Source organism: Labeo rohita, chromosome 6, assembly GCF_022985175.1.
Source record: "Labeo rohita strain BAU-BD-2019 chromosome 6, IGBB_LRoh.1.0, whole genome shotgun sequence".
Lineage (NCBI taxonomy): Eukaryota > Metazoa > Chordata > Actinopteri > Cypriniformes > Cyprinidae > Labeo > Labeo rohita.
The window spans coordinates 34,251,510-34,276,011 of record NC_066874.1 but is presented as its reverse complement, the minus strand read 5'-3'; the positions used below and the strand labels follow the sequence as shown (position 1 = coordinate 34,276,011).

Sequence of the window (24,502 nt, the reverse complement as noted above, 5' to 3'; positions counted from 1 at the left end):
AGATCAGCCGTTTGATGATGTGTTTTTGACAACAGGATTTGTTAATAAATTGTTTGCAACTGTATGTTTCTGTCTGTCATCTTATACTTGACAGCTGTCAGAGCTCATAAGAGAGACGTCTTGTGCGGTTTTGACAGTGTTTGGTGGCTGCGCTCGTCCTGCTCTTGCGTCCTCGCGTGCATTTAACTAAACTAAAGTTATGAGTAATTTAGCTGAGAATCACCAAGGCAGGAGCGACGTGTTTGTTCTCAACCTTTCAGTCCTAGGACACGCGCTGCAGGGCAATTGTGGTCGGTTTTCAAATTCTCTCTTTCGAGCTGTCATATCCTTCCTTTCACACTGTTCCATCATTTCAAACCTAGGACTTTTTTTCTGTCTCGTTTTCAGCTGTTCAGTCTGTCAGTGGCAAAAGTTGTTTGCAAATTAAATATCAGCATTTGTTTTGACTTTTTGCACTTTGCTAATATGACAGCGTGATCTTTAATATGATGCACTTGTGCAATGCATTATTACTTGGATTATCAATGCAGTTAAATTAATTGAATGAATTAAAAGAAATGCAACTGAAATGAATATATGATTCTGATAACAAATCAATCAATCAATCAGTTAATCAATTAATTAATTATATGTGACTCTCCACTGTGAAATCACTCATAAGGGTCAATTGAGATTTATACAATATCTGATGTCAGCTGAATGAATAAGATTTCCATAGATGTATGGTTTGTTAGCATAGGACAATATTTTGGTCGAAATGAGAACATCTGGAATTTGAGGGTGCAAAAAAATCAAAGTACTGAGCAAATCACCTTAAAAGTTGTCCAAATGAAATTCTAAGAAATGCATATTACTAATGAAATATTAAGTTTTGATATATTTACGTTAGGAAATTCACAAAATATCTTCATGGAACATGATCTTTACTTACTAAAAAAAAATAAATAAATAATAATAATTAATTAATTAATTAATAAAATACATTTTAAAATGGAAAATAATGATATAATGAGAAAAATTTACATAATGCATTTAATAATAAAAAATAATATTATATAGCGATAAAATGTTTTACTTATAATATGATGTTACTATAATATAATATTATAAATAATAATCATTTTAGTACTTATTTACTTATAATATTTTTAATTATTATGATATAAAATTATTATAATTATCATTATTATTATATTTTTAGTAATGTATTAATAGTAATAGTAATAGTAATAGTAATAATAGTAATAATAATATAAACAATAAAAATGCTAATGTTTTTAAATACTTTATAAAACTGATATTGTATGTTAACTGATATATTGTGCTTGCTATTAAGAAAGCTTTCAATGCTGAATCAAACCAAAAGAAGAAGACTGTGCCCTGAAATGCTGCCTAGATAGGTTGCACATAGAGTTTGGAGCAGATCTACTGTCGCTTTCTCTCTCTGTGTCTCTCAGACGGTTTTGATGGAATTGTTCTTTCCCTTTTTTCCTCGTTCTGTCTGATATGCAAATCATTTTCCTTTATCTCGGCTGTCTGACCAATCAAACTTTAATCTTCTTCTCTCCATCTGCCCGCAGTTTGATGGTGACAACATGTACATGAGTGAGAACAACCAAGAGTTCCTCTCCCCGAGTCAGGTAAGATTCAAACCCTCAAACCTGTCCTTCGAAAGCCTGGATTTTGCGTTTTGTTCGTCCTTATTTCTATTGTTCAGTGTTTCCCATGAAATAACATGGAAGATGCTTTTTATTTAGTCGTATTTTTGATTTTCATGTGGCTTTGAGCTCAGTGTCTTTTCGAAATGCTCAATCTGGACGTGCTCATGAGACAAAGAACAATCATCAGACTAGTCTAATGATGTGCTCTTCACGAATATTAATGACCAAATCATAAAAACATTGTGCATATATTTGATATATCGTTCAGTCGTAGCTCTTATGGTGGATTCAACTAGAAGAAGATCTGATAGACGTCCTGTGCTTTCGCTTTCTGTCTCCTTTTGTCTTGGTTTGTTTACTCTGAGACTCATATTTGACATCTGTCTGCGTATCTCGTCCGCTTGACCAGGTTCAGGCAGTGCAGACTGATTTTGCCTTTAAGGCTGTAATGTTACACACACACGCACACACACACACACACAGCAACTCACCAAAGCCAGACAAACAGTCTTAACTAGCTGAGAATGTCTTTCTGCTTTATTAACAAAAACATTCTGTCCTCCTCCTCACATCTCCATCGCTTTGGCCATTAAGTGTCATTTCATTTCGTCTTTCCTTCAAAACAGTCTGACAGGAATATTTATTGTGTCTTTTAGTGTTCATTTAGATCTGCAGCATCATTTCTTTGAGTTATAGAGGGAATTCGAGCTCTAAATTAGATCCTCATGGATTTTCATGAGAGATTTTTAATAAATTCTTCACCACAGACGAGATCGTAAAGTCTGTTTTTGGTTCTTCAAATGACAATGACGTTCAGTAAGAATAAGAAATAATTACGAAAAGCACAGCAAAGATTGAATTAATTAACTTGCGTATGAAAACATACAGTATAAACTCAGTGTTTGCTGATTTTATTGTTATACTAATGTGTTATTGTTTAATCATTATATTATTATATTAAAATGGTTTCCTGACAAAATATTTCAATTTGAAGTCGAAAAGAAACATTTGAATATAAAATAAATAAGAAGCAGTCTCTGCAACCAAACCTTTAGGATTTTAAGAAGTATAAATATAATACAAATAGAAATATTTTAAGATTTAAGTCTAAATGTACATACTAGAAATTATAAATATCAAATAATACAAGATTCTGTATTATTTCTATATGATTAGTCAAATGAAAATTCATTAAAACCTAAAGAAATAAACTTTAGGATTTTGAGAAATGAAAATATTATGGAAATATAAATATTGTTAGGTTTTATAACTATAAACATAAATTCAAAAATATTTATGTATGAGTTTATATCTAATAAAATAAAATTTTTTTTATAAATATTCATATTATACAACTATTATATTAATATTAAATATATGATATTAAAGGATTCTGCACTGACTCATCAAATGTAAGTAAATAAATTATTTTAAACTTGATTATTTTAAGTATAAAACTTTATTATAAATAAAAATTAAACAAGTATATATGTTTTTGCGTTATTTCTATGTGACTAATAAAATGTAAAAAGATGTAAAAAGATTTCAGATTTTGAGAAATATCAATATTGTTGTAATATAAATATTGTTTACATAAGTAAATAAAGTTATGTAAGATTCTGCATTATTTCTATATGACTAATTAAATGTAAATAAATGAGCGTCATAAATCCAGTGACTGTGCAGATTAGATTAGATGTTCTTCCTCGACTGTAGCTCAAGTTTACAGCGTCTTAAATCATGCTGGAGAACATGATCATCAGGTGTTGTCCATTAATGAGACATTACAGTTCATAATTCAGCATGTGCGCACTGTACATGTAGGAGAGGCTGGACATTCTGTGCTGTTTGATCCTTTTTCATTCGTTGCTACTTTGAAACTGATTCCATTTGAAAAGCTTCCATTGAAGATGAATGTCATGGAAACGGGTGTGATCGCGGTCCAGGCCGGTCCATCACACACTCGTTTGGTCTCAGATCAGGCGCCGCGTCCCTCCCGGGAGCCATCGCGTTCACGTTGACCGAGCTGTCCTCCTGCGACCTTTGACCTCGTCTGATTGTAGGGGAGAGATCGTCTCCGCTTGGCCCCTAACGAGCCCTCTGTGTGTTCGGGGTCACGGAGGATCGCCACGGTAACCGCCGCCAACAAAAGAGTCTGGAGTCCGCCGAGGGTTGACCTCCAGCCAACTCCAGCGATCGATAGCAGCCCAACAAGAGAGAGAGAGACAGACAGGAGAAAGCTGAATGGAGCTGAGAATGAGAGAGACAGACAGATACAGCCAGAGAATCGATTACAAAGAGAAAACATCAATGCGCTGTGTTGATTTTTTTGTCGCTTCCTCACGACAAATTCCAATGCGAAAAATGACTGTTTATTTATGTATGCTGATCAGCGATGGGAATAATGGCGTTATAAAGAAATGCCGTTATTAACAGTGTTCTTTTTTCATGGACAAGTAATCAAACGAATTACTGTTTCCCCCATTACAGCGCCGTTACTGTTACTGACAACGAAATGCAGCGTTACTATAATTTATTATATTTATTTTATTATATTTAAAGCACACGACTAGCCGTCGCTTTGTCCCAAACACACGCAAAGACAGATACAGAGAGAGAGACTCTTATATACCATGCAGAATTGATGCGCTATATCTAAACGATATTCTTTGTTGTGTTTTCCTGTCAAAATAACAGAGTTCCTTTGTAATTCTTCAGCTTTTAAGAACTGCCGGTTTCTCCGGTAGTAGGCGGAACTAATGCGCAAGCAGCAATCTCATTGGCTGACGCTTATCTATTATTGCACCTGTTTTGATTTCAGCAAATCAGTTTGAGTGAACGCAGACAATGTGATTAATATTCATGAACCCAGCAGCTCATTAATCATTAGTTTTATATTGTTATTAGTAGTAGAATTCATAGTAGTTTTGTTGTTATCAGTATTATTTTTAGTTTTTTTTTTTCCCTTTTTTATAGAAACACTAAATTACAAGCAGTGTTGGGGGTAACGCATTACAAGTAACACAAGTTACGCAATCAGATTACTTTTTTGAAGTAACTAGAAAAGTAACGCATTACAAAACTGATTCGATATTCCTAACATGAATAAAAACAGTATATGACGAAGAATATGACGAAAACCTGCAATAATTAAATATGTAAGGTAATATCAAAAGTCTTTATGTATTTAATTCCATTTTATTAACCAGTGTCTTGGCTGCTGACCTTTCGATGATCCAGTTCAACCACACTAATAAACATTTTTTTATTATTATTATTATTTTTCTTAATTTGCTGAAGAGTGTTGAACTTTCCTCTCATGTGTTATACAGTATAGATGTGAATTTACTTTTCCTTCAGGCTTTTGGTGTTCATTTGCTAAAAATATAACTTTTTATATTAAAAACAAACAAGCAAGCCAGTCCAGATTTAAAAGGTAACGCAAAAGTAACGTAACGCATTACTTTCCATAAAAAGTAACAAAGTAACGTAATTAGTTGCTTTTTAGGGAGTAACGTAATATTGTAATACATTACTTTTAAAAGTAACTTTCCCCAACACTGATCTTGCAATACCACCACTCCAAAGTTTAGTCAACATGACAAATTTGCATTCATACATGGTTATTCTAATTACTAGTTTAATGCTAAATTATTATAATATCCTATTATAATGCTTGACTGGCTGATGCTAAGTGTACTTTCAGATATTTAAAAAACTAGATATTTAATATTAGTGAATAAACAAACAAAATAAATTTACTAGCCAATGGCGATTCTATTGCCAAGGTGTCCGTAGAAAGTTGATAATATTTACAATATTTTTTTTTTTCAATTTGATAGGTGTCTCTCACATTGTTTTTTTTTTGTTTGTTTTTTAAAGTAGCACAATAGTTACTTTCCCTGGTATTTAGTTACTTTTATAATGCTGTCAGTTGCTAACTCAGTTACTATTTGTGAGAAGTAACTAGTAGCTATAACTAATTACATTTTTAAAGTGACATGCCCAACACTGATGCTGATAAATTAGAGAATTTTCCATTTTTTAAATGAAATTAATACTTTAATTCATCAAGGCTGCATTAAATTGATCAAAAGTGACAGTAAAGACATTTAGAATGTTACAAAAGATTTCTGTTTCAAATAAATGCTGTTCTTTTGACATTTCTATTCATCAAAGCATCCTGAAACATAAAATGCATCATGGCTTCTGCAAAAATATGAACCAGCACAAGTGTTTCAACATGTTTCCTGAGCTGCAAAGCAGCATATTAGAATGGTTTCTGAAGGATCAGGTGACAATTGAAAATTCAGCTTTGATTACAGGAATAAATTACATTTTAACAGACATTCACATAGAAAACAGCTATTTTAAATTGTAATAATATTTCACATTTTTTACTGTTTGTACTGTATTTTTAAGCAAATGCAGGAATTTGCAACTATGCAAATAAATGCAGCTTTGGTAAGCAGACCTAACTGGGGGTTATATGAGAGTAAATAACGACTGAATTTGTGTTTTTATGTAAACTATGCCTTTAAACGTGATCTCGTTGTGAAAAGCCAGCTTCTGATTAGCATGCTGAGCCGTCCTCCAGCACTGTGTCAGTTTACTCATCCTTTATCAGCTGAAGTTCATCTGGATGTGATAGCGCAGCGTAAATGTTAGTCTTTGCATTTGCATTCTTGGCTGAAGAAAGTAGCTGGGAAACGTCTCTAATGGACTCGGCGTTTGAGTATGCAGAAGACGTCGCGGTCAAGATTATAATCTCACAATTAGAGTAACAAGGTTTTATTGATTGCTTCCCGGAGCTTTGGTTGCCAAGTAGGCCTGTGATTAGAGCAAGCGGGCATGTGAGAGGAAAGACAGAGGAAGCTCTTCCAGAGGAGCGTTTGGCTGCCGATCTGAAACGTCAGAAGAGAGATTCTGCTGCCGAAGGGTGACGAGGGCTTCGTCAAGAAGAGGAATCCAGAACTGAGAAAGTTTGCATGCACTGATCCAAAACTCAACTGTCAGAGCCAACAATGATTTTAGGATTAAAAATACCTAGAGAACTGTAGATAAAAGGACTAGTCAAACGACCTTTGCCCGTTTTATTTGCCCGTATCACTCATATACGATTATAGTTTGTTAATATTTTGAATTAGTTTTTTTTATGTTTTCTGTTTTTATTTTATTTTATTTTATTTTATTTTATTGCATTTTTTTTTGTTTTTAATGCTTTTATTTTTGTCCTAAAAATTATGTATATTGTGTAATGCTTGTTATTTACGTTTTTATTTATTTTATTTAATCAATTTAATTTTTAATTTATTTTATTATTATTTTACAATATTATTTAGTTTGTATTTTATTCATTTATTTATTTTCCTTATAATGTTAGTTATGTTATTAAGTATTTTCAAATCCGTTTATTTCCATCTATCCATTATGTTTGTGAGGAAGGACATTGCATTGGGATAAACACTAAGTATGATATGTTTCAACATGATAAAATCACTTCTTTATAATCTCTATAACCTCCATCATGGTAAACCTGTTCACTTTGACATGATATGCAAAAGAAAGCTATCAGAAAGGGATGCAAACTACCTGTCCACTGTTTACATGCAACTAAAAGTCCAAGTAATATTGCTAAATGAACGATTTAGACAACTTCAGAGCACAAGTAACACATTTTATGAATAATTAATAAAAGCTCTTATCAAATTCTAGATTCACATTTCTGCTTTTAAAACCTCTAGTTTGTCTTTTTCCATAGACTTCCATTGTGAGTGCATCACTGTGCTCTACCCTTGTTATTTCTAGTAGAAATCAATATTATGTCACATGTACTGTACTGTACATACAGTAGAACTGTAATATAGAATATAGAATACAAAAGATGCCTGTACCTTTATATGCAAATGACCTCTGTTCTGATTGGCCAATTCTTAACTCACTGTTGCCGCCTGAGTGGCGGTCAAAAATAAACGTATAATGAAATGAATGTGCTAAATTTTAGTTTGATAATGTGTTTTATTTTATATTTATTGAAAATGAAATTTCAATTCAATAATTTCAATTTGGAGTTAAATATAAGAAAACAATTTGCAGATTATTGACGAAAAGAAAAAAAGTTTAAAATGTGAAACTAAATAAAAAAAAAAAAAAAGTGGTTTTGAAATTTAACATGAAATATGAAAATTAAAGCCATACAAGATTTTTTTTTTCCCAAATTTAAGTATGATATCAGAAAAAAATAGCTTTTAGGAAGATTTTGTTTGGGCGCAGTACCAAACGTTTCCACTAGTTGAAATTCGCTTCCCATTTGTTTCTAATGCAGTCATTTTTGACCATGAGGAGTACAAGTGTGACTATTTCGTACTTTTGTGTTCACATAGCAAGTGGCAAAACACTTATAGAGTTTCGTACCTGAAAATGAAAAAAAAAAAAAAAAAAATTGGGGGGGCAAAAATGACTAAACAGCACCAGAGGGAGATGAATCATTATGATGTGAAAGTTAGAATATATTTATGAATGTATAGTGCCGGTGTGTGTTTTCTGTGACTGGCTGTGATTGGGGATCTGGTGTCATTGGCCCGTTTTCACTGATTAAAGCATCTTTGTGCCGACTGTAAACTCCCGCCGTATGTTGTGTGTGTGTGCGCTGCTCTCCCTGCTGGTCCGAATTACGGCTGAGTACATTACTATGATTTACAACTTCCTCCTGCTGTTTAGATTGAAAAGAAAGCGAGGGAGCGAGCAAGAGCGAGAGCGCGCCGGCCCGTCGGCCCTGCCCCCTCGCCCCGCTACCACCACACATCTTTTGTCAAATGAAAACAAAGCGCGAGCCTGCCAAAATATTTCTATAGTCGATTGCTGAGCAAGCAGAGAGTCAGTCAGAAAACAAAAGCTGAGAGAGATCGCTGGACAGCCAGATTTGATGCCACAGCAAAACCCACATTCTCTCACAAACCGGCCTGAATGTCTCTGATCACCGGGTGAATCTCATTAAACTCAAAACAACACGTGCAGCTCAGATTTCACCATGCAGTTTATATTTTGCATAAAGACAATGAGGCCTGGTTTAGGACCATTAGGATTTTTTGCATTGCTGGCCACTATTTTCATGACAATTAAGGACATTTACCCTCAAACTCTCATTAGTGCAATGCATTATGTTTAATGAGTTGCATTTTATTATTTGCATTTGGCTTTTCTTCTTTGTGTGCATCAGAACAGATCACGTCTAGTAGTTGTGTGCATCGGGGTAATATTTGTTGTAATGCTTTTGCATTTTAGCAAAAAAAATTCCCAGAAGAGCATGCAATTTATGCCGATTTCATTTAAAAGAAAAACAAATCTAATGAGATTTAATGCAGGGCATCATTTACTCAAAAGTAAAACATCTGGATGCATTACAATAATGATAATTCAGGTAAAGATGTGTTCAGTTATCATGAAAATAATATTATGATACAAAAAGTCTAAACATAGGTTTGATTTTCTTGATTTCTAGTTTAATTGTTTTGATTTAGGGGATGAATCATAAGCTAAACGTGTGTTTTCATGAGATTCACCCCATCAGTCTTTGGCTGTTTGGAATATTTCACTGACACCGAACTGTTAACAAATGCAGCTGAGTGTTTATTCAAGGCGCTCATGTTGCCAGTAGTTTATAGTCTTTTATATGACTTGAAGAATCCTTGATATCATGTGTATATACAGTAAAAGTGTATCACCTCTCGTTACATCGCTCATGTTTAAAGCAGACAGATAAACATTTCCTCAGCTGCTCATATCTTTCTGCCACTAAGTTTTTGTATATTCATTTTGTTATATCATTATATCATGTCATGTCTTGTAAGACACAGAACAAACTCAAGCTACTCAGACTCGCAGCCTCATGAGGAAACACCACTGTAGTGTGATTTGCTTTGTGCAAAACAAAGATGTTCTTTGCAGACTCAAGGATGGTCTTTTCATGAGATTTTTCATTGCGTTTCTCCTTTTAAAAACATCATTAACGTCAGCACAAAATGCCATTAAATGCATTGTGAGTTTGAAAAGCATTACATTAAGTTATCTGAAGATGGTTCAGGATCGGCATACAGTAAGTAAATGTACCATTCAAAAGTTTGGAAGCCTTCAATCACGTGATGACGTTACTGAGAACTGAGAAACATTTTGTTTGTGTGTAAGAAGACATTGCTGAAGTGATATTTGTATGTGAGACTGCGGACTTGACCTGAAATGTGGTTGAGATGACAGATAAACCATAAACACTCAACAAGATCTGATGAGCATATCAGGACATTCAATTAACAAATAAGTGAAGTTAATATCGTTGCTCTGTGTCATGAAGTTTTCATGTATGTTTTGTGTAGGTTTGTGTCACAGCATACTCTATATTGTTGAATATGATCATGCTGAACTCATTTATCAGTATTTTTTTCCATGCATAACATGCAAGTCTCAGTAGAGCAAGCTTTCACTGTCAGATCAGGCCTGAATTTAGTAAAACTAAGTTTCATATTGATGCTGAATGCAGATTGTGATGATTCACATCAGATTATCATAAGAATCATAAGATAATGTGTCTGTAAGATTCTAAGAAGCCAACTTCTACAGCAGTCACATGTCACAACGTCATATGTAGTTGCTGTAAGACTCATAAAACGCGTCACGTCTGTATTTCATTTACATTTGTTCTGAATATTCGCCTGATGTCACGTCACGCAGGAGCTTCATCTCATGTCTGTCTCTGTGACCTGAGTGTTCATCGTTAGTTTGATTCCCCTCCGTTCTCGTTCTGTCTCAAACATTCACGTTGCGTTTCTCTTCCAGTCCAGTGTGCAGTAATAATGACCTCAGATTTCCCAGAATTCCCTTAATGCTCAAATGGAGTGCAATGACAGAGCGAGACTGTGTCATTCCCCCTTTCATGCTGATTGAATCATCTTACTATTTATAGCTGTTATATGAATCATATCAGCATTTTTTGATATTGAAAAAGAGACAGAATGAACATATATGCGAATATATATGTGTTTTCATTTATTGATCTTTCCTGTCGACTCATTATACGCTTCGCCTCACAAAACAGTCTCAGGTTTAATGAAAAATGACGCCACGCCAAAGTTGAGCAAACACAAGCTGTCAATCAATAAGACGAGACCGACGTCCCACCTGAGAGGAGCGTGACGGGAAGACGAGAACGGGTTTTCAGTGAAAGTGGGGAAGTAGACTAAACATGTTGCGTTAACTGTGTGATACTGATAACGTTTACTTATAGGTGTAAGTGAGTCAATTTTTAAAAAAGTCATTTCTGCTCACCAGTACTGCATTTATTTGATCAAACATGCAGTAAAATATTATTCCCATTTAAAACAGCTGTTTTCTATGTGAATATCTGTTAACATGTAATTTATTTCTGTGATCAAAGCTGACTTTTCAGCATCATTACTCCAGTCTTTACTGTCACATGATCCTTCAGAAATCATTCTAACATGCTGATTTCCTGCTTAAGAAATATTTCTGAATATTAGCAATGTTGAAAACAGCATGTTTTTGTGGAAACCATCATGCATTTTATTTTTCAAAATGAACAACAGTGTTTATTTGAAGTAGAAGTCTTATTTAACATTATAAATGTCTTCACTGTCACTTTTGATCAATTTAGTACATCCTTGATGAACAAAAGTATTCATTTCTTTAAAAATCTTTCTGAACCCAAACATTCAAAGTGCATTTTCTTAATCTCTAGTTTTTCTGTGCACAAAAATGTCTGCATATGTCATACATAGCAATAAAATTGCATGTTTCCACAGACTTTTAATTGAAACACTGAACCATGCACTCTTAAGACGACTGTTGATCCACATATGCATCTGGCAGAATATAAAATGGGCTAATCGTCATGACAACACTTATTGCTCATATTGCACGTCTTATTTTCTTTGCATCGACTTCAGATGTTACAGAACTTTTAGGAGAACCATAAGTCATGAACATCATGCAGTATTTTTATTTTTCCTATTAGGATAGTCGTTGACACGCTGCTGTTGTGCTGCAGTAACGCGACTCCTCCGTCGGCCGTAGACTGATATGATATAGTTAAGAACGCTGTGTGTTTTCGACAGCGAGGTACAAAAGAAAAAGTGGTTTTTTTTTTCTTTCTTTACCAGACGTTTCCTTCAAGTGCTATTGAACTGTAGAAAATCGACTGGGTCGAACTGGCCTGATGAGAATGTAAAGATTTCTGGATATTTCAGACTGTAAATTGGCGCTTGAGCATATGGTGTTTGAGTGAACACATTGAAGGTTAAATGTTTCGCCTCGTCCACATGCTCTCAGAATAATGTAGACTGGAGCAGATGGTATGTAGGCTGCACATTCACTTTATTTATGGGTGAATAAGACTGTGTGTGTGACTGTTGCAATTAGGTTTCATTTAGCCGGATATTTATTAATTATCTCTCGCTGCAGACGCCCATAATCCAATCCACTGTTGGAAAAGGTGCTGCTTTGTACCTGGCTGTCTAAATGAGCACATATAGACATAAATAAAGCTCAGGATGACTGGATCTTTACATTTTCCAAAGGTAAACCATGCTAAATAAAATTTCATAGTACTGTTTGGTTGCTTGGGTGTGCTGGGTGATTGACAGAACATTGCTAAGTTTCTTCCTGTCTCAAGTGAAAAAGAGTCTAGATTTTTTGGGATACTTAAATCTTAAAGAATATCTCGCATTTTTAGAATTAGTAAAGCATTACTTAATTCATTATTAATTCACTAGAGTGGTTTCTTTCTGCCTCAAGTGAAAAGACTTGGCAAACGCTGCTAACTATTACAAGCTTAACTTCTGTTCTATTATTAGAGTTATGCATGCATTTATATTTATTAATTCATTAGGTTGCTTTCTTCCTGTCTCAAGTGAGACTTGGCAAACACTACGACTACAAGCTTAACCCTAAACCCTTAAAGAACATTTTGCATTTTTAGAATTAGAAAATGCATGCGTTTATATTTATCAGTTCATTGTTAATTCACTAAAAGTCTCTGCAAACTATTACAATGCCAACTCTACATAAGCCCTCAAAGAACATTTTGCATTTTTAAAATTAAACATGCATGCATTTATATTGATTCATTCATAAATAATTCATTATTTACTACAGTGGTTTCTTGCTGTCTCAAGAGAAAAGAGACTAGATAGATGATTGTTTGAGATACTTAACTAAGCAAACGCTGCTAACTGTAACACGCGGAACTCTGTTTAAACCCTTAAAGATCTTTTACCTTGCATGCATTTATATTTATTATTTCATTATTAATTCACTAAGCTTCTTCCTGGTTCAAGTGATAAATGTCTACATAGATGTTATTTATTTTTGTTTATTTATTACTTTTGCCATACTTGACTTGGCAAACTATACCAAGTTTAACCCTTAAACCCTTAAAGAACATTTAGCATTTTTAGAAGTAAAATGGCACGCATTTATATTTATTAGTTCATTATTAAATTACATAGGTGGTTTCTCCCTGTTACAAGTGAAAAGAATCTAGATAGATGATTTTTGGGAAGTTTAACCCCAAACCTTTAAAGAACGTTTTGCATTTTTCTAAATAAAAATGCATGCATTTATATTTATCAATTCATTTTTAATTCACTAAGGCAGTTTCTTCCTGTTTCAAGTGAAAAATGTCTAGATAGATGTTATTTATTTTTGTTTACTTCTGTTTTTTTTTTTTTTTGCCATGCTTGCCTTGGCAAACTCTACTAACTATACCAAGTTTAACCCTTAAACCCGTAAAGGACATTTTTCATTTTTAGAATTAAAGTGGCTTGCATTTATTGTATTATATGCGTTGTTTTAATAATAATTTGTTTAACACTAAACTTTTAAAGAACATTTTGCATTTTTTTCTAATTATGCATGCATTTTTTTTTTATCAGTTTTTTTAGATTTTTTTTTGGGGGGTGCTTAACTAAGTAAACACTGCTAACTATCCCTTAAAGAACAAAAATTAAACCTTTTAACCACAAGTTAAACTCTATCCGCTTAAATAACATTTTTAGCATTAGAAAGCATGCTTCATTATTAATTCCTTATTAACTGACTAGGGTGCTTTCTTTCTGTCTCAACTGAAAAGATGGTGATAGATTTTTTTCATCTTTATTTTTTTTGGGATGCATGACTAGTCTGCAGTAGTACAATCTTAACTCTACGTAAAACCTTTAAATAGCATTTTAAAATTAGTTCAGTTATGAATGGTTTTCACCTTTACCTACATCTCCAAAAGGACATTTTGTCATTTCATCTCACTTCTGGGAACAACACGCACACACATACAGACACACACACACAGACGCTCTTTCTCTCTGTCTGGTCTTTGGGTAATTTATGATGGTGCTGCTGTCCGTCAGCCAAATAAAAACAGATGACGCTCCAAAAACATCGTCTTTGATAAACCCACCCATCCACACACACACACACAGAGTGAATGGGAATCAGATAAATGTCTTTCTTTGTCTGTCGTTCGGTGGGTTTGTGGGGGATGTGTTTTAGGTTAGATCGCTCAGGCATCCATCACGCATGTCGCTGGAGGTCTATAGAAAAATGCTTATTAGAAAAATCTGTCATTATGCTTTTAAACACAGGAGCACATTACATTTGCCTCGCCGAACACAAAACTTTCAGAGTTTTATTATTTGCACTTGAGTAAGTATTCCTCCAAGACATTTTACTAATTCAGAAATATTATTTTACGTAACAGGTGAGGCTGTGCAGCTTATTTTAGTTTTAATAAATGTGAATATTAATATAACATTCACAGCAGTCCATCACTGCCATCAGGAGAGAAGTTTGCTTCTTTTAGCTGCAGTATATTCTGCTTAAGTGCATCACATTTATGCATGCATTTCTAGCGATCAGATGTATGATTTTCACCTGCCAGACAAACTCCATACAGGAACTAGATAAACTTCGGCATCGTGGCGTTGAGTTTTGCACATGCAAACGCATTCAGATATGCTTCAGAGCATGTAAAAGTGTAGTTGTGGAAATAATGGTCTTAATAAGCCAGATCGAAATAGATTTATGTCTGAATGACATCTGTTGTGTTAAGACTGAAGCTCGCGCGCTCATATGGTTGGATTTCTAATCAGCCCAACAGCGTACAATGGCTTTAAATCGATGCCAGAGAGAGTTGGACGCCTTCCCAACACAGGAAAAACTCTCTTCTCTTTTCATTATTCCATCGTTTACACAAACTAGCCGTTCATCTGTTTATGAAAACAGAAGGCGTTGGGTTTGTGCGCGTTTGCATATGATCACAAATACACAAACGTGTGCTTCTGAGTCGACTTTTCCGGCGGCCTTTTTTCGACAGACCGGTACCGAACGTTTCGAGCGGCACGTCGTAAATATTCCCGGGAATTTGATAGCGTTCGTTTCAAAGTGGCGTCCCCTCTTCAGTTAATGAAAGCTACAAATTGAAACCCTCAAACTCAATGCAAACGCCATCTTGCATCCAAATTGAGTTCTAATATCCTTGAAAATTGGACGGAGAGATTGAGGAGGAGCAGCAAAATGGAAAAAGAGGCAAACAAAGAGGGAGAAAAAACATTTGTCTTATTACCAACTGCTTTGCGACCAAGCTTTGAAGAGCAGCTTCTAAATGTGTAATACATATAATCACGTCCTGAAGTGAGGCGGATGAATTATGTATTTTTTCGAACCGTTCGACATGGCACAACCTTGAGATTTACATTTTATCGTCAAGGACGTTCTGCTACTTTTGACAAACGTCCCGTCCCTTCCTGGTTTCCCCACAAAACACTCACTGAATCCATTGTTAGCATTTATCCTTAAAATCAGCATGACGTGGACGGATTTGATGAACGCGGCCTTTCATGCGCGGGAGATGTGTGATGAGTCAGCCGTCGCTCCGCTGCTCTCAATGGAGCTTCAGCTAATGGAGTTTCATTGGAGCTCAACTTCAGGTCTCAACACATTACAGCTGATTCCACATTTACAATCCTGCATCTGCTCACCGCCATCTTCCTCACAGAAATGTACCATGGTACCATGTCAAAAGCAGCATGGTAGTAGAATGCTTTTTCATTTTTTTTTTTTTCCAAAAAAGTTCCAGAAAGTACAGTGTTTTGGACGTATACCATGGTATTACTGTGGTATTTTGTAATATCGTGGTAATTTTGGCCTGTACACATTATTAATGTGATATTTTGGACATATACCATGGTATTATGGTGCTATATTACGTATACCATGTCTATCGTGGTATTTGCTATTTCTGACATGTACCATGGTATTACTGTGGTGTTTTGGACATTTACCATGCTACTGCTACTTTGGATGCATACCTTGGTGGAATTTTTATGTGTACCATGGCATTATGGGGGTAATTTGGACATATACCATATATACTATGGTATTTTGGACATATACCATGGTATAATGATGGTATGCCGTGTTTATCATGGTATTCCCTGATTATGACATGTACCATGGTATTACTTTGGTGTTTTGGACATTTAACATGGTACTACTACTTTGGATGCATACCATGGTGTTACCATGGAATTTTGAACATGTACACTGGTATTACCATGGTATTATGGGGGTAATTTGACATATACCATGTATACTATGGTATTTTGGACATATACCGTGGTTTTACGATGGTATACCACATATATCATACATATCGTACTCCATGTCAATTTACTTCCATAATACCATGGTACACATAAAAAAATTCCATAGTAATACCAGTGTACATGTTCAAAATTTCATGGTTTTTTGAAGGTATGCAACAGTATAACAGTGGCATTTTGGACATATACCATGAATAGCATGGTATTACTGTGGTATGTAGGTCATTTACCATGGTACTTATATAGTATTTTGAACATGTACAATGGTATTCCTGTTTTTTTTTTGTTTTTGCTATGTGTACTATTGTTATTTTAGACATATACCAAGTATAGCATGGAATTACCATAGTAGTTTGGGCATTTACCATGGTACTACCACAGAATTTTACAGTAATGATATTAACATGCTATTTTTGTATACCATGGTATTACCATGGTATTTTGGATATTTACTGTGGTATTTTTTATGTGTACCATGGTATTACTCTGGTAGTTTAGACATTTAGCATTGGTATTCTAGATGTACTATTCTTTAGACACACATGCCTTGGTATTATCATGGTATTTTAGTACGTGTACTATGGTATTGGTGTGGTATTTTGGGCATTTACCATTTGGACATATGCCTTGGCATTCCTGTGGTATTTTAGGCAAGTATTTTGGACAAGTACAGTGGTATTGCCACTCTTTTTTAGCACCATGTACTATGTTATTTTGAACGTACAGTACCATGGTATTGTCATGTGTATTAATGGACATTTGGACATTAATATCATGTACCATGATATTAACATAGTATGTTAGACACGTGCAGTAGTATTAGTATAGTGTTCTAAATCTGTACCATAGTATTACTGTGGTATTTAGAATATTTATATGGTGCTACGATAGCATTTTGGACATGTACCATGGTATTAACATAGTATTGGATGTGCGTTTTGGTTGGGCCATGGTAGTTTTACAAATGGACCTTGAATTGTCATGTAAATACCATGGTACATGAATTTCAGTACTCAAGTCTATTTAAGAGTACCGTTGTACCGCCACAGTATGTTTCTGTAAGGTTTAGCACAGTAAATATCACAGTATTACCATCGGGCACGATGGGTTTTGTCATGAGGTGTTATTTATTTCTCCAGCTTTGACTCTGGCTGTGTGTGTGTGTGATTTCTCCAGCGCTGTATCTGCTGACACTGGAGCGTATCTGCGGAGGTTCATCTCATCTCACATTTAAAGAGGTGAATGTGTAATTCGTGCTGGAGGAGAATTCTCCTGAGGACCCGACGACAGTCTCTCTTCACACAATAGCCGCTCGCCCCACTGTTTACAACACACAATTTAGTTTCCTTCCAACAATTATGAGGGAAATTGAATCTCAGGAAATGTTCATTTTCACATCCATTAGAGCGGACAATAACAGGGGAGGCCCCGAAGCCTACAAAGACATCTGTCTTCAAAGGGCTGCAGAACTATATGGAAGATTAATATCCAGCCGCCGCAGCGCGGCCGCATGTCCGAGCAAATCAGATCGCGGGCCGGCTTCTGCGAGATCTGGACGCCGAAAGACGAATAAAGCGACCTTACGCTGAATATCTGCTCATCTTTGAACTAAAATCACCATCTTTCATATCTCTGTGGTGTCTTCAACCAAAAATGAGGACAAATATTCAGTTACATTGTTCTCCTCAGAAAATGAGCACCAATTTTTGGAGAAACATCTGATACTTACAGTACATGAAACATAAACTAAATTAACCCTGTAAAGCCTGCAGCGTGAAATAATAGTATTATACTGGTATTTTGGGTGTATACCATGTATAGCATGGTATTCTAATGATTTTTATGACCTGCACCATGATATTTCTGTGGAGTTTTGGGCATTTACCATGGTACTACTATTTTGGACCTGGTATTTTAAACATATACAGTGGTATTTCCATAGTATTAGAGGGTAATTTGGATGTATACCATGGTATTTTGGGGAGTCACCATGGTACTACTATTTTGGATGCATACCATGGTGTTACCATGGTATTTTAAACATGCACATTGGCCTTACCGTTGAATTTTCGTACTATAGTATTATGAGGGTGATTTGGATGTATAGCATGGTATTTTGGACATACACCATGGTATTACTCTGATATTTTGGACATATACCATAGTATATTGGTGGTGTTTTGGACAGATATCATGTATAGCATGGTATTACAATGGTATTTTTGACCTGTACCATGGTACCATGGTGCTATTTTGGGCAGTTACAGTGGTACTACTATTTTTGATGTTGTTACCATGGTATTTTGAACATGTACATTGGCATTACCATGGAATTTTGTGTGTACTATAGTATTATGAGGTTGATTTGGATGTATACAATGGTATTTTTGGACATTCACCATGGGGTTACTCTGGTATTTTAGACATATACCATAGTATATTAGTGGTGTTTTGGACATATACCATGTATAGCATGGTATTACCATAGTATTTTTGACCTGTGCCATGGTATTACTGTGTGGCACTACTATTTTTGATGCATTCCATGGTATTTTGAACATATACATTGGAATTACCATGGCATTTTTGTGTGTACTATAGTATTATGGGGGTGATTTGTGTGTATATTATGTATACCATGGTATTTTGGACATATACCGTTGTATAATGGTGGTATTTTGGACATATACATATATAGCATGGTATTACTGATGTATTTTGGGCATTTACCATGGTACTACCATAGTATTTTGGACATTACTGTGGTATTTTAAATTTATACCATGCATACCATGGTATTACCATGGTAGTTTGGACATTTACCATAGTATTTTTAATGTGTACCATGGCATTACTGTGGTTTTTCGTGATATTTACACTTAAACTTTAACTTTTAAACTTTAGACAAAATATAAAAGAAAATCCAAAATAAGCTTGCATATGTGCTTTTGTTTAAAATCATATTTGATACATCAGACTTTTATGGCTCATATAGTCTGATATAGTAAGAATACGGAGGAAAAACTGCTCAGTTTTATTCAGAGAATCAAACTGATTAAAAATACACAATTTGGTGCAGATGCTGATATTTATATGAACAAAAAGTAAACAGTAAAACAGTAAAAATGCATAGAAATAGTGGTCACTCTATATCTCTAATAATATGTCTTAGTAAGATAAGATGTAAATGATCCAAACACATAATGCGATGCAATCCAACGATAATTGAGAGATGAACAAACAGACGTTCCTCAGAAGATGTGAGATGTTGTGGAGGCTTGAGAAGATCATTCCTCCACTGAGGAACAGTGAAAATAAAGATTCTGGAAACAAACGTTCCTCAAAAGATCTTAATGAGCAGATTTGAGACAATCAAGTAAAGCCAAGCTGCTTCAGTCCAGGAAGAGTTCATCTGGAAATATCAAGTTTACTTGATAAAAATCAGTCAAGATTTGACAGCAAAAAGACACGTGAAGCACCAGCTGAGGCTTGAAGACCTCTGACTTGATAAAACAACTCAAGTATCAATCAGTTGACAGAAGACATGGAGTAGATTGTGTGTGAAACAGGTTCATCAGCATCATGTAGGGTTAAGTCTTTTGAGCAATGAAAGAACGATCTCTAAGCAATGAAAATGTTCTTCTGAGTGAGTTTAGTCTCTTTCTTAAAACGTCGTTTAGCGTTTCAGCCTTGTGGAGACCCTCGGAGGGGTGATATATTTGGGAGAACTTTGCGATTTGAGTAATGTACGGCGGCAAGGTGAAATCTGAGGTCCCGCAATCCTTGTCTCTCTCTCCTTTTCCATGGCCGCGTATTTGCTAAAAGTATTTGTTTGCAAGATAAATGGCCGTTCTCCAGGCGAAGATGACAGGCAACACAAAGATGATATTGAATTGATTTCTGAAATGTTGCAGAACTGACTGTTTGATGTATACGGGCAGACATGAATCATAAAAATTCTATTAAAAAAAGCTCTTGAATGGTTGACAGCGGAATATTATTTCTGATGATTAATTTGACTCAGTCATTATGGACGGGGCTCCAGTCAGATCGCCTCCTACAAAATTGCTTTTCATTCCCTCTTGAATACCCCGGCAATCTCTCTCTCCCTCTCCCTCTCTCTCTCTTTTTCCTTTTTCCTGATTTTAACGTCGCACGCTTCCTCCGTCGGGCCCAAAGTTAGATTGACGCGGCTGATGAGAGGCACGAGCGTCAGGAAAACACCGGAGCCGATCGCAAACTTTAGCGCTATGAAAACATGGTCTGCGCTTCCAAAAGTTGATTGTGATAATGCCGCATTTCCAGCAACTTTCCGTGATTCCAGAGCCAGATCGGAAGCTGCCAACTGATAATCATCCAAAAAAGTGATTCGTACTTGTTTAACTGCATAATATTTATATAGCTATGTTTATGCCTCTCTTCACAAAGTAATTAGGCAATCATCCCATCTACCATTGCTCATATATACAGAAGGGTTTGAGTTTGATCATACAATTTTCAAGCATCTTTTTATTTTATTTTATTTTTTGTTTAATAAGTAATACGCGTTTTATTTTTTCATTTTTATTTTTTTATTTTATTTAAATAAATTTAATTTAATTTTAGTTTTTTTGAACATACATTGTATTTTTATTTCATATTATTTAATTTGTTTAATTTAATTAATTTTAACATAATTTTTTTATTCTATTTTATTTATTGTATACATAAGTACATAAGTAACACATATTATGCTTTGTTATTTTATTTCATTTATTGCATTTAACAGTACATTTTATTACATTTTTTTAAATGTCATTTATTTTATTTGCACATATATTGTTTTTTAATTTCATATTATTTTATTTTATTTATTGTATTTAAACTTAAGTAGTATTTTTTATTTTATGTATTCAATATTTTATTTTAACATAAGTGTTGTTTTTATTTTCTCTATTTTACTTGAACATACGTTATAATTTATTTTATAAATTAACTTTTTTATTTTATTTGAACAAAGTTATTTTAGTTGTGAATTTTTTATTAATTTAATTTAATTCATTTCATTTGAACAATTTGTTTCATTTACTGTATACATAAATACATAAGTATTATTTTGTTTCATTTGTTGCATTTAACAAATAAATTGAATTGAATTGAATTGAATTGAATTTGAAAATACATTGTATTTTTATTTCATATTATTTAATTTAATTAATTTGAACATAATTTGTATTTTAATTTTATTATATTTATCGTATACATATGTACATAAGTAACAGTATTATTTTTTATTTTTTGTTATTTTATTTCATTTATTGCATTTAACAATACATTTTATTTAATTTATTTACATATTATTTGCACATATATTGTATTTTCATTTGATATTATTTTATTTTATGTTTTGTATTCAAACTTTAGTAGTATTTTATTATTTTTTATAAAAAATATTTTATTTTAACATTTTTATTTTATTTTATTTTATTATTTTATTTTGGCAAACACACACCACTCACATTATTTTTTATAGCGTCTAGAGTCTTTTTATACATTTATAGAGTACAGAGTGTAACTCACTAAGTGATTTTCTTTCTTTTCCCACAGCAGAATTACTCAGGACAGGGAGGGGGCAGCGGGAACGGCGGAGGGGGGGGGGACGAGGATTACGAGATCCCCCCCTATAACCCCTCCGAATCACCCCGAGCCACCGCTGCTGCACCTGATGGACCACGATTCCAGTTACCTGTGTCACTCCATCTCTCACAATGGCCTGATAAACCCGTACGCCTACACCGAGCTGCCCCTCATGATGCCCAATGTGCTCACCCAGGACGGACACCTGCTGTCCAGCCAGATACCCTCGGTGAGTCCCACATTTCATCCCTACATAGGCAGCAGAGTTAGGCATTACAGCTGCACTCCCAACACAAAGACTGTTGCAAACTAATTGCATGGCCTTAAAAGACAGGAAGTTGTGGATGAGACAATCCCAGAATGCACTGCAGTGAGCTCAAGATCTAAGATTGCAGATAATGTGTTTAATTATGAATATTATTTTATTCATTACTTAGAATTATCAATGCAAATAGATCAGTTCAGTTGAACTCTGGCATGCGATATTTGTATATGCACAATGCATTTTTATTTATTAGTAAAGCAGTAGCAGCAGTGTGTTTATTTTCCAGTAGAGTACTCTTTGTTAACTTGAATTGGGAACAAGCAAAATGTCCAAAACTTGTTTATATTTTAAATAAATATAAATTTTTATTTCTTATTATTTGTATTATAATTTTTAGTATAAATAATAATAATTATTATTATTTTATTATTATATTATTAAAATATAAAATTATAAAATTAAAATAAAATGTAAATTATATGTAATGAAAAACGACCAAAAAAAATGAGAAAAGCATGTAACAAAATTAGTAAAACATGAACTAAAATGAACTAAAATATATTATATATATAATGATGTTTTATAAAGTTTTCCAGTTTGAAAAAAAAAAAAAAAATATATATATATATATATAATGAGCATTTATCATAGATTTGATGTCTTTAGAGCACCAAATGTTTTTAAATGTTTTTATTTGTTTATTATGTATTAAATATTTAATATTTATATATATATGTATATATATATATATTATATAATTTATAATATTTTAGATATAATTTTAGATATTTACAGTAAAAATTACTGAAAAAAACAAAACAAAGAATCAGCGGAATGGCAATATGCATATGTAAATGGTATGCAGTTGATGTATTGCATAATTAAAAAATGATTTTAAGCTACATATATGGTATTTCAGGGATGATATTGGGTGGAGAGTAAAGCTTGTGCATGTGCGTCTTCAGTTTACTGTGATTTATAAAGTGAATGTTGGGTGTATGTAGGGTTGTGTGCGTCTCAAAGCGTTTGTGTGCATGTGATGTCTTTACCGGTAACGTGATTGGTTGTTTTAGTTGAATGGCAGGACAGTATGTTGAGTGTTGTGCTTGTCTGTGTTTGTATGAGTGCCACACAATGATTTGATGAATGAAGCAAGAGCTGCTCTCTGACCCGCAGACAAATGATCATCTAAACATCACAACTAACTGACCGCATCAGGCCTTCGTCTGTACTAACCATTGCCTAATTGCATTGTAAGACAGAGAGATGATGTGGATGCATCTGTCTGTCTGTGGCGCTGAGGGTTTGTGGGTAAATTCATCAGCGGTGTCGTTGTTAGTCCATTCCGCTGTGCTCCTCCTCCTCCTCATATCTAGAGCTCATTACTTTGTGTTTTGTTGCTTAACACAGACTCTGAGGGCTATAAAGAAATATCAGGAGTGTCGTCAAATCTGCCATCTGTGGAAACTCCCTCGTAAAGCGGAGAAATTCACAGAACCGCTCAGAAACACTGGGAAAACAATGAGGAAGAGTCAATCTCACTCTTTAAGAATGCAAAACTGATTTACATTCCACTATAACTGTCTATTTCTTACTAGTGGTTTTAGATTGAAATGAAATGTTAACTGAAATCAAGCTGAATTAAAAGAAAATAACTAATTACATTAAAAAAAAAAAGATTTTTTGAACTTATGAGTAATACAAAGATTGAACTGAAATGGAAAAAATGAAATAAAAATATTTTATAAAATAAAAAAATAAATAAATGAAAAACATTAAAGCTAAATATAAATATTAAAAATTAAACTAAAAATGACAAAAGCATGTAATAAAATGACTAAAACTAACTAAAATAATGATAACTAAATATTAATATTAATAAAATAAAAGCTAACTCCAAATATTAATAAATATATAATACTACTATAATACTAAAATGATATTAAGGAATTCTTCTTTAATGTGAAATTCTCTCTTAAAGTCTGCAAAATAGAATTTTATTTAACTATAATAAGTACTAGTGAAAGTACAAAATTCTAAAACTTAAATAATAATAAACTGAAGCATAATAGAAATTTTCTTTTTAAAAATAAAAAAGCATGTAAAAATCTTGAACTAAAATAAGAAATAAAAGCTAATTCAAAATATTAATAAATAATATTCTGATATAATTCTAAAATTACTTTGAGTAATTAAAAATGAAGCTAAATAGAAATATAAAAAAATAATAAAAAAATGACAAGCATCTAACAAAATGAGTAAAACATTACAAATTAAATATATATAAGCTAATT

The 24,502-nt window shown here is 33.7% G+C and overlaps 1 protein-coding gene across 1 annotated transcript in view; it reads left to right on the top strand.

The window, feature by feature from the left end:
- tox2 (TOX high mobility group box family member 2) overlaps positions 1–24,502 on the top strand; it is a 136,260-nt gene that overhangs the window by 63,892 nt on the left and 47,866 nt on the right. Inside the window, 3 exon segments of the mRNA XM_051112318.1 lie at positions 1,581–1,640; positions 21,914–21,982; positions 21,984–22,172. Of these exon segments, the coding sequence (XP_050968275.1) occupies positions 1,581–1,640; positions 21,914–21,982; positions 21,984–22,172 (318 nt within the window).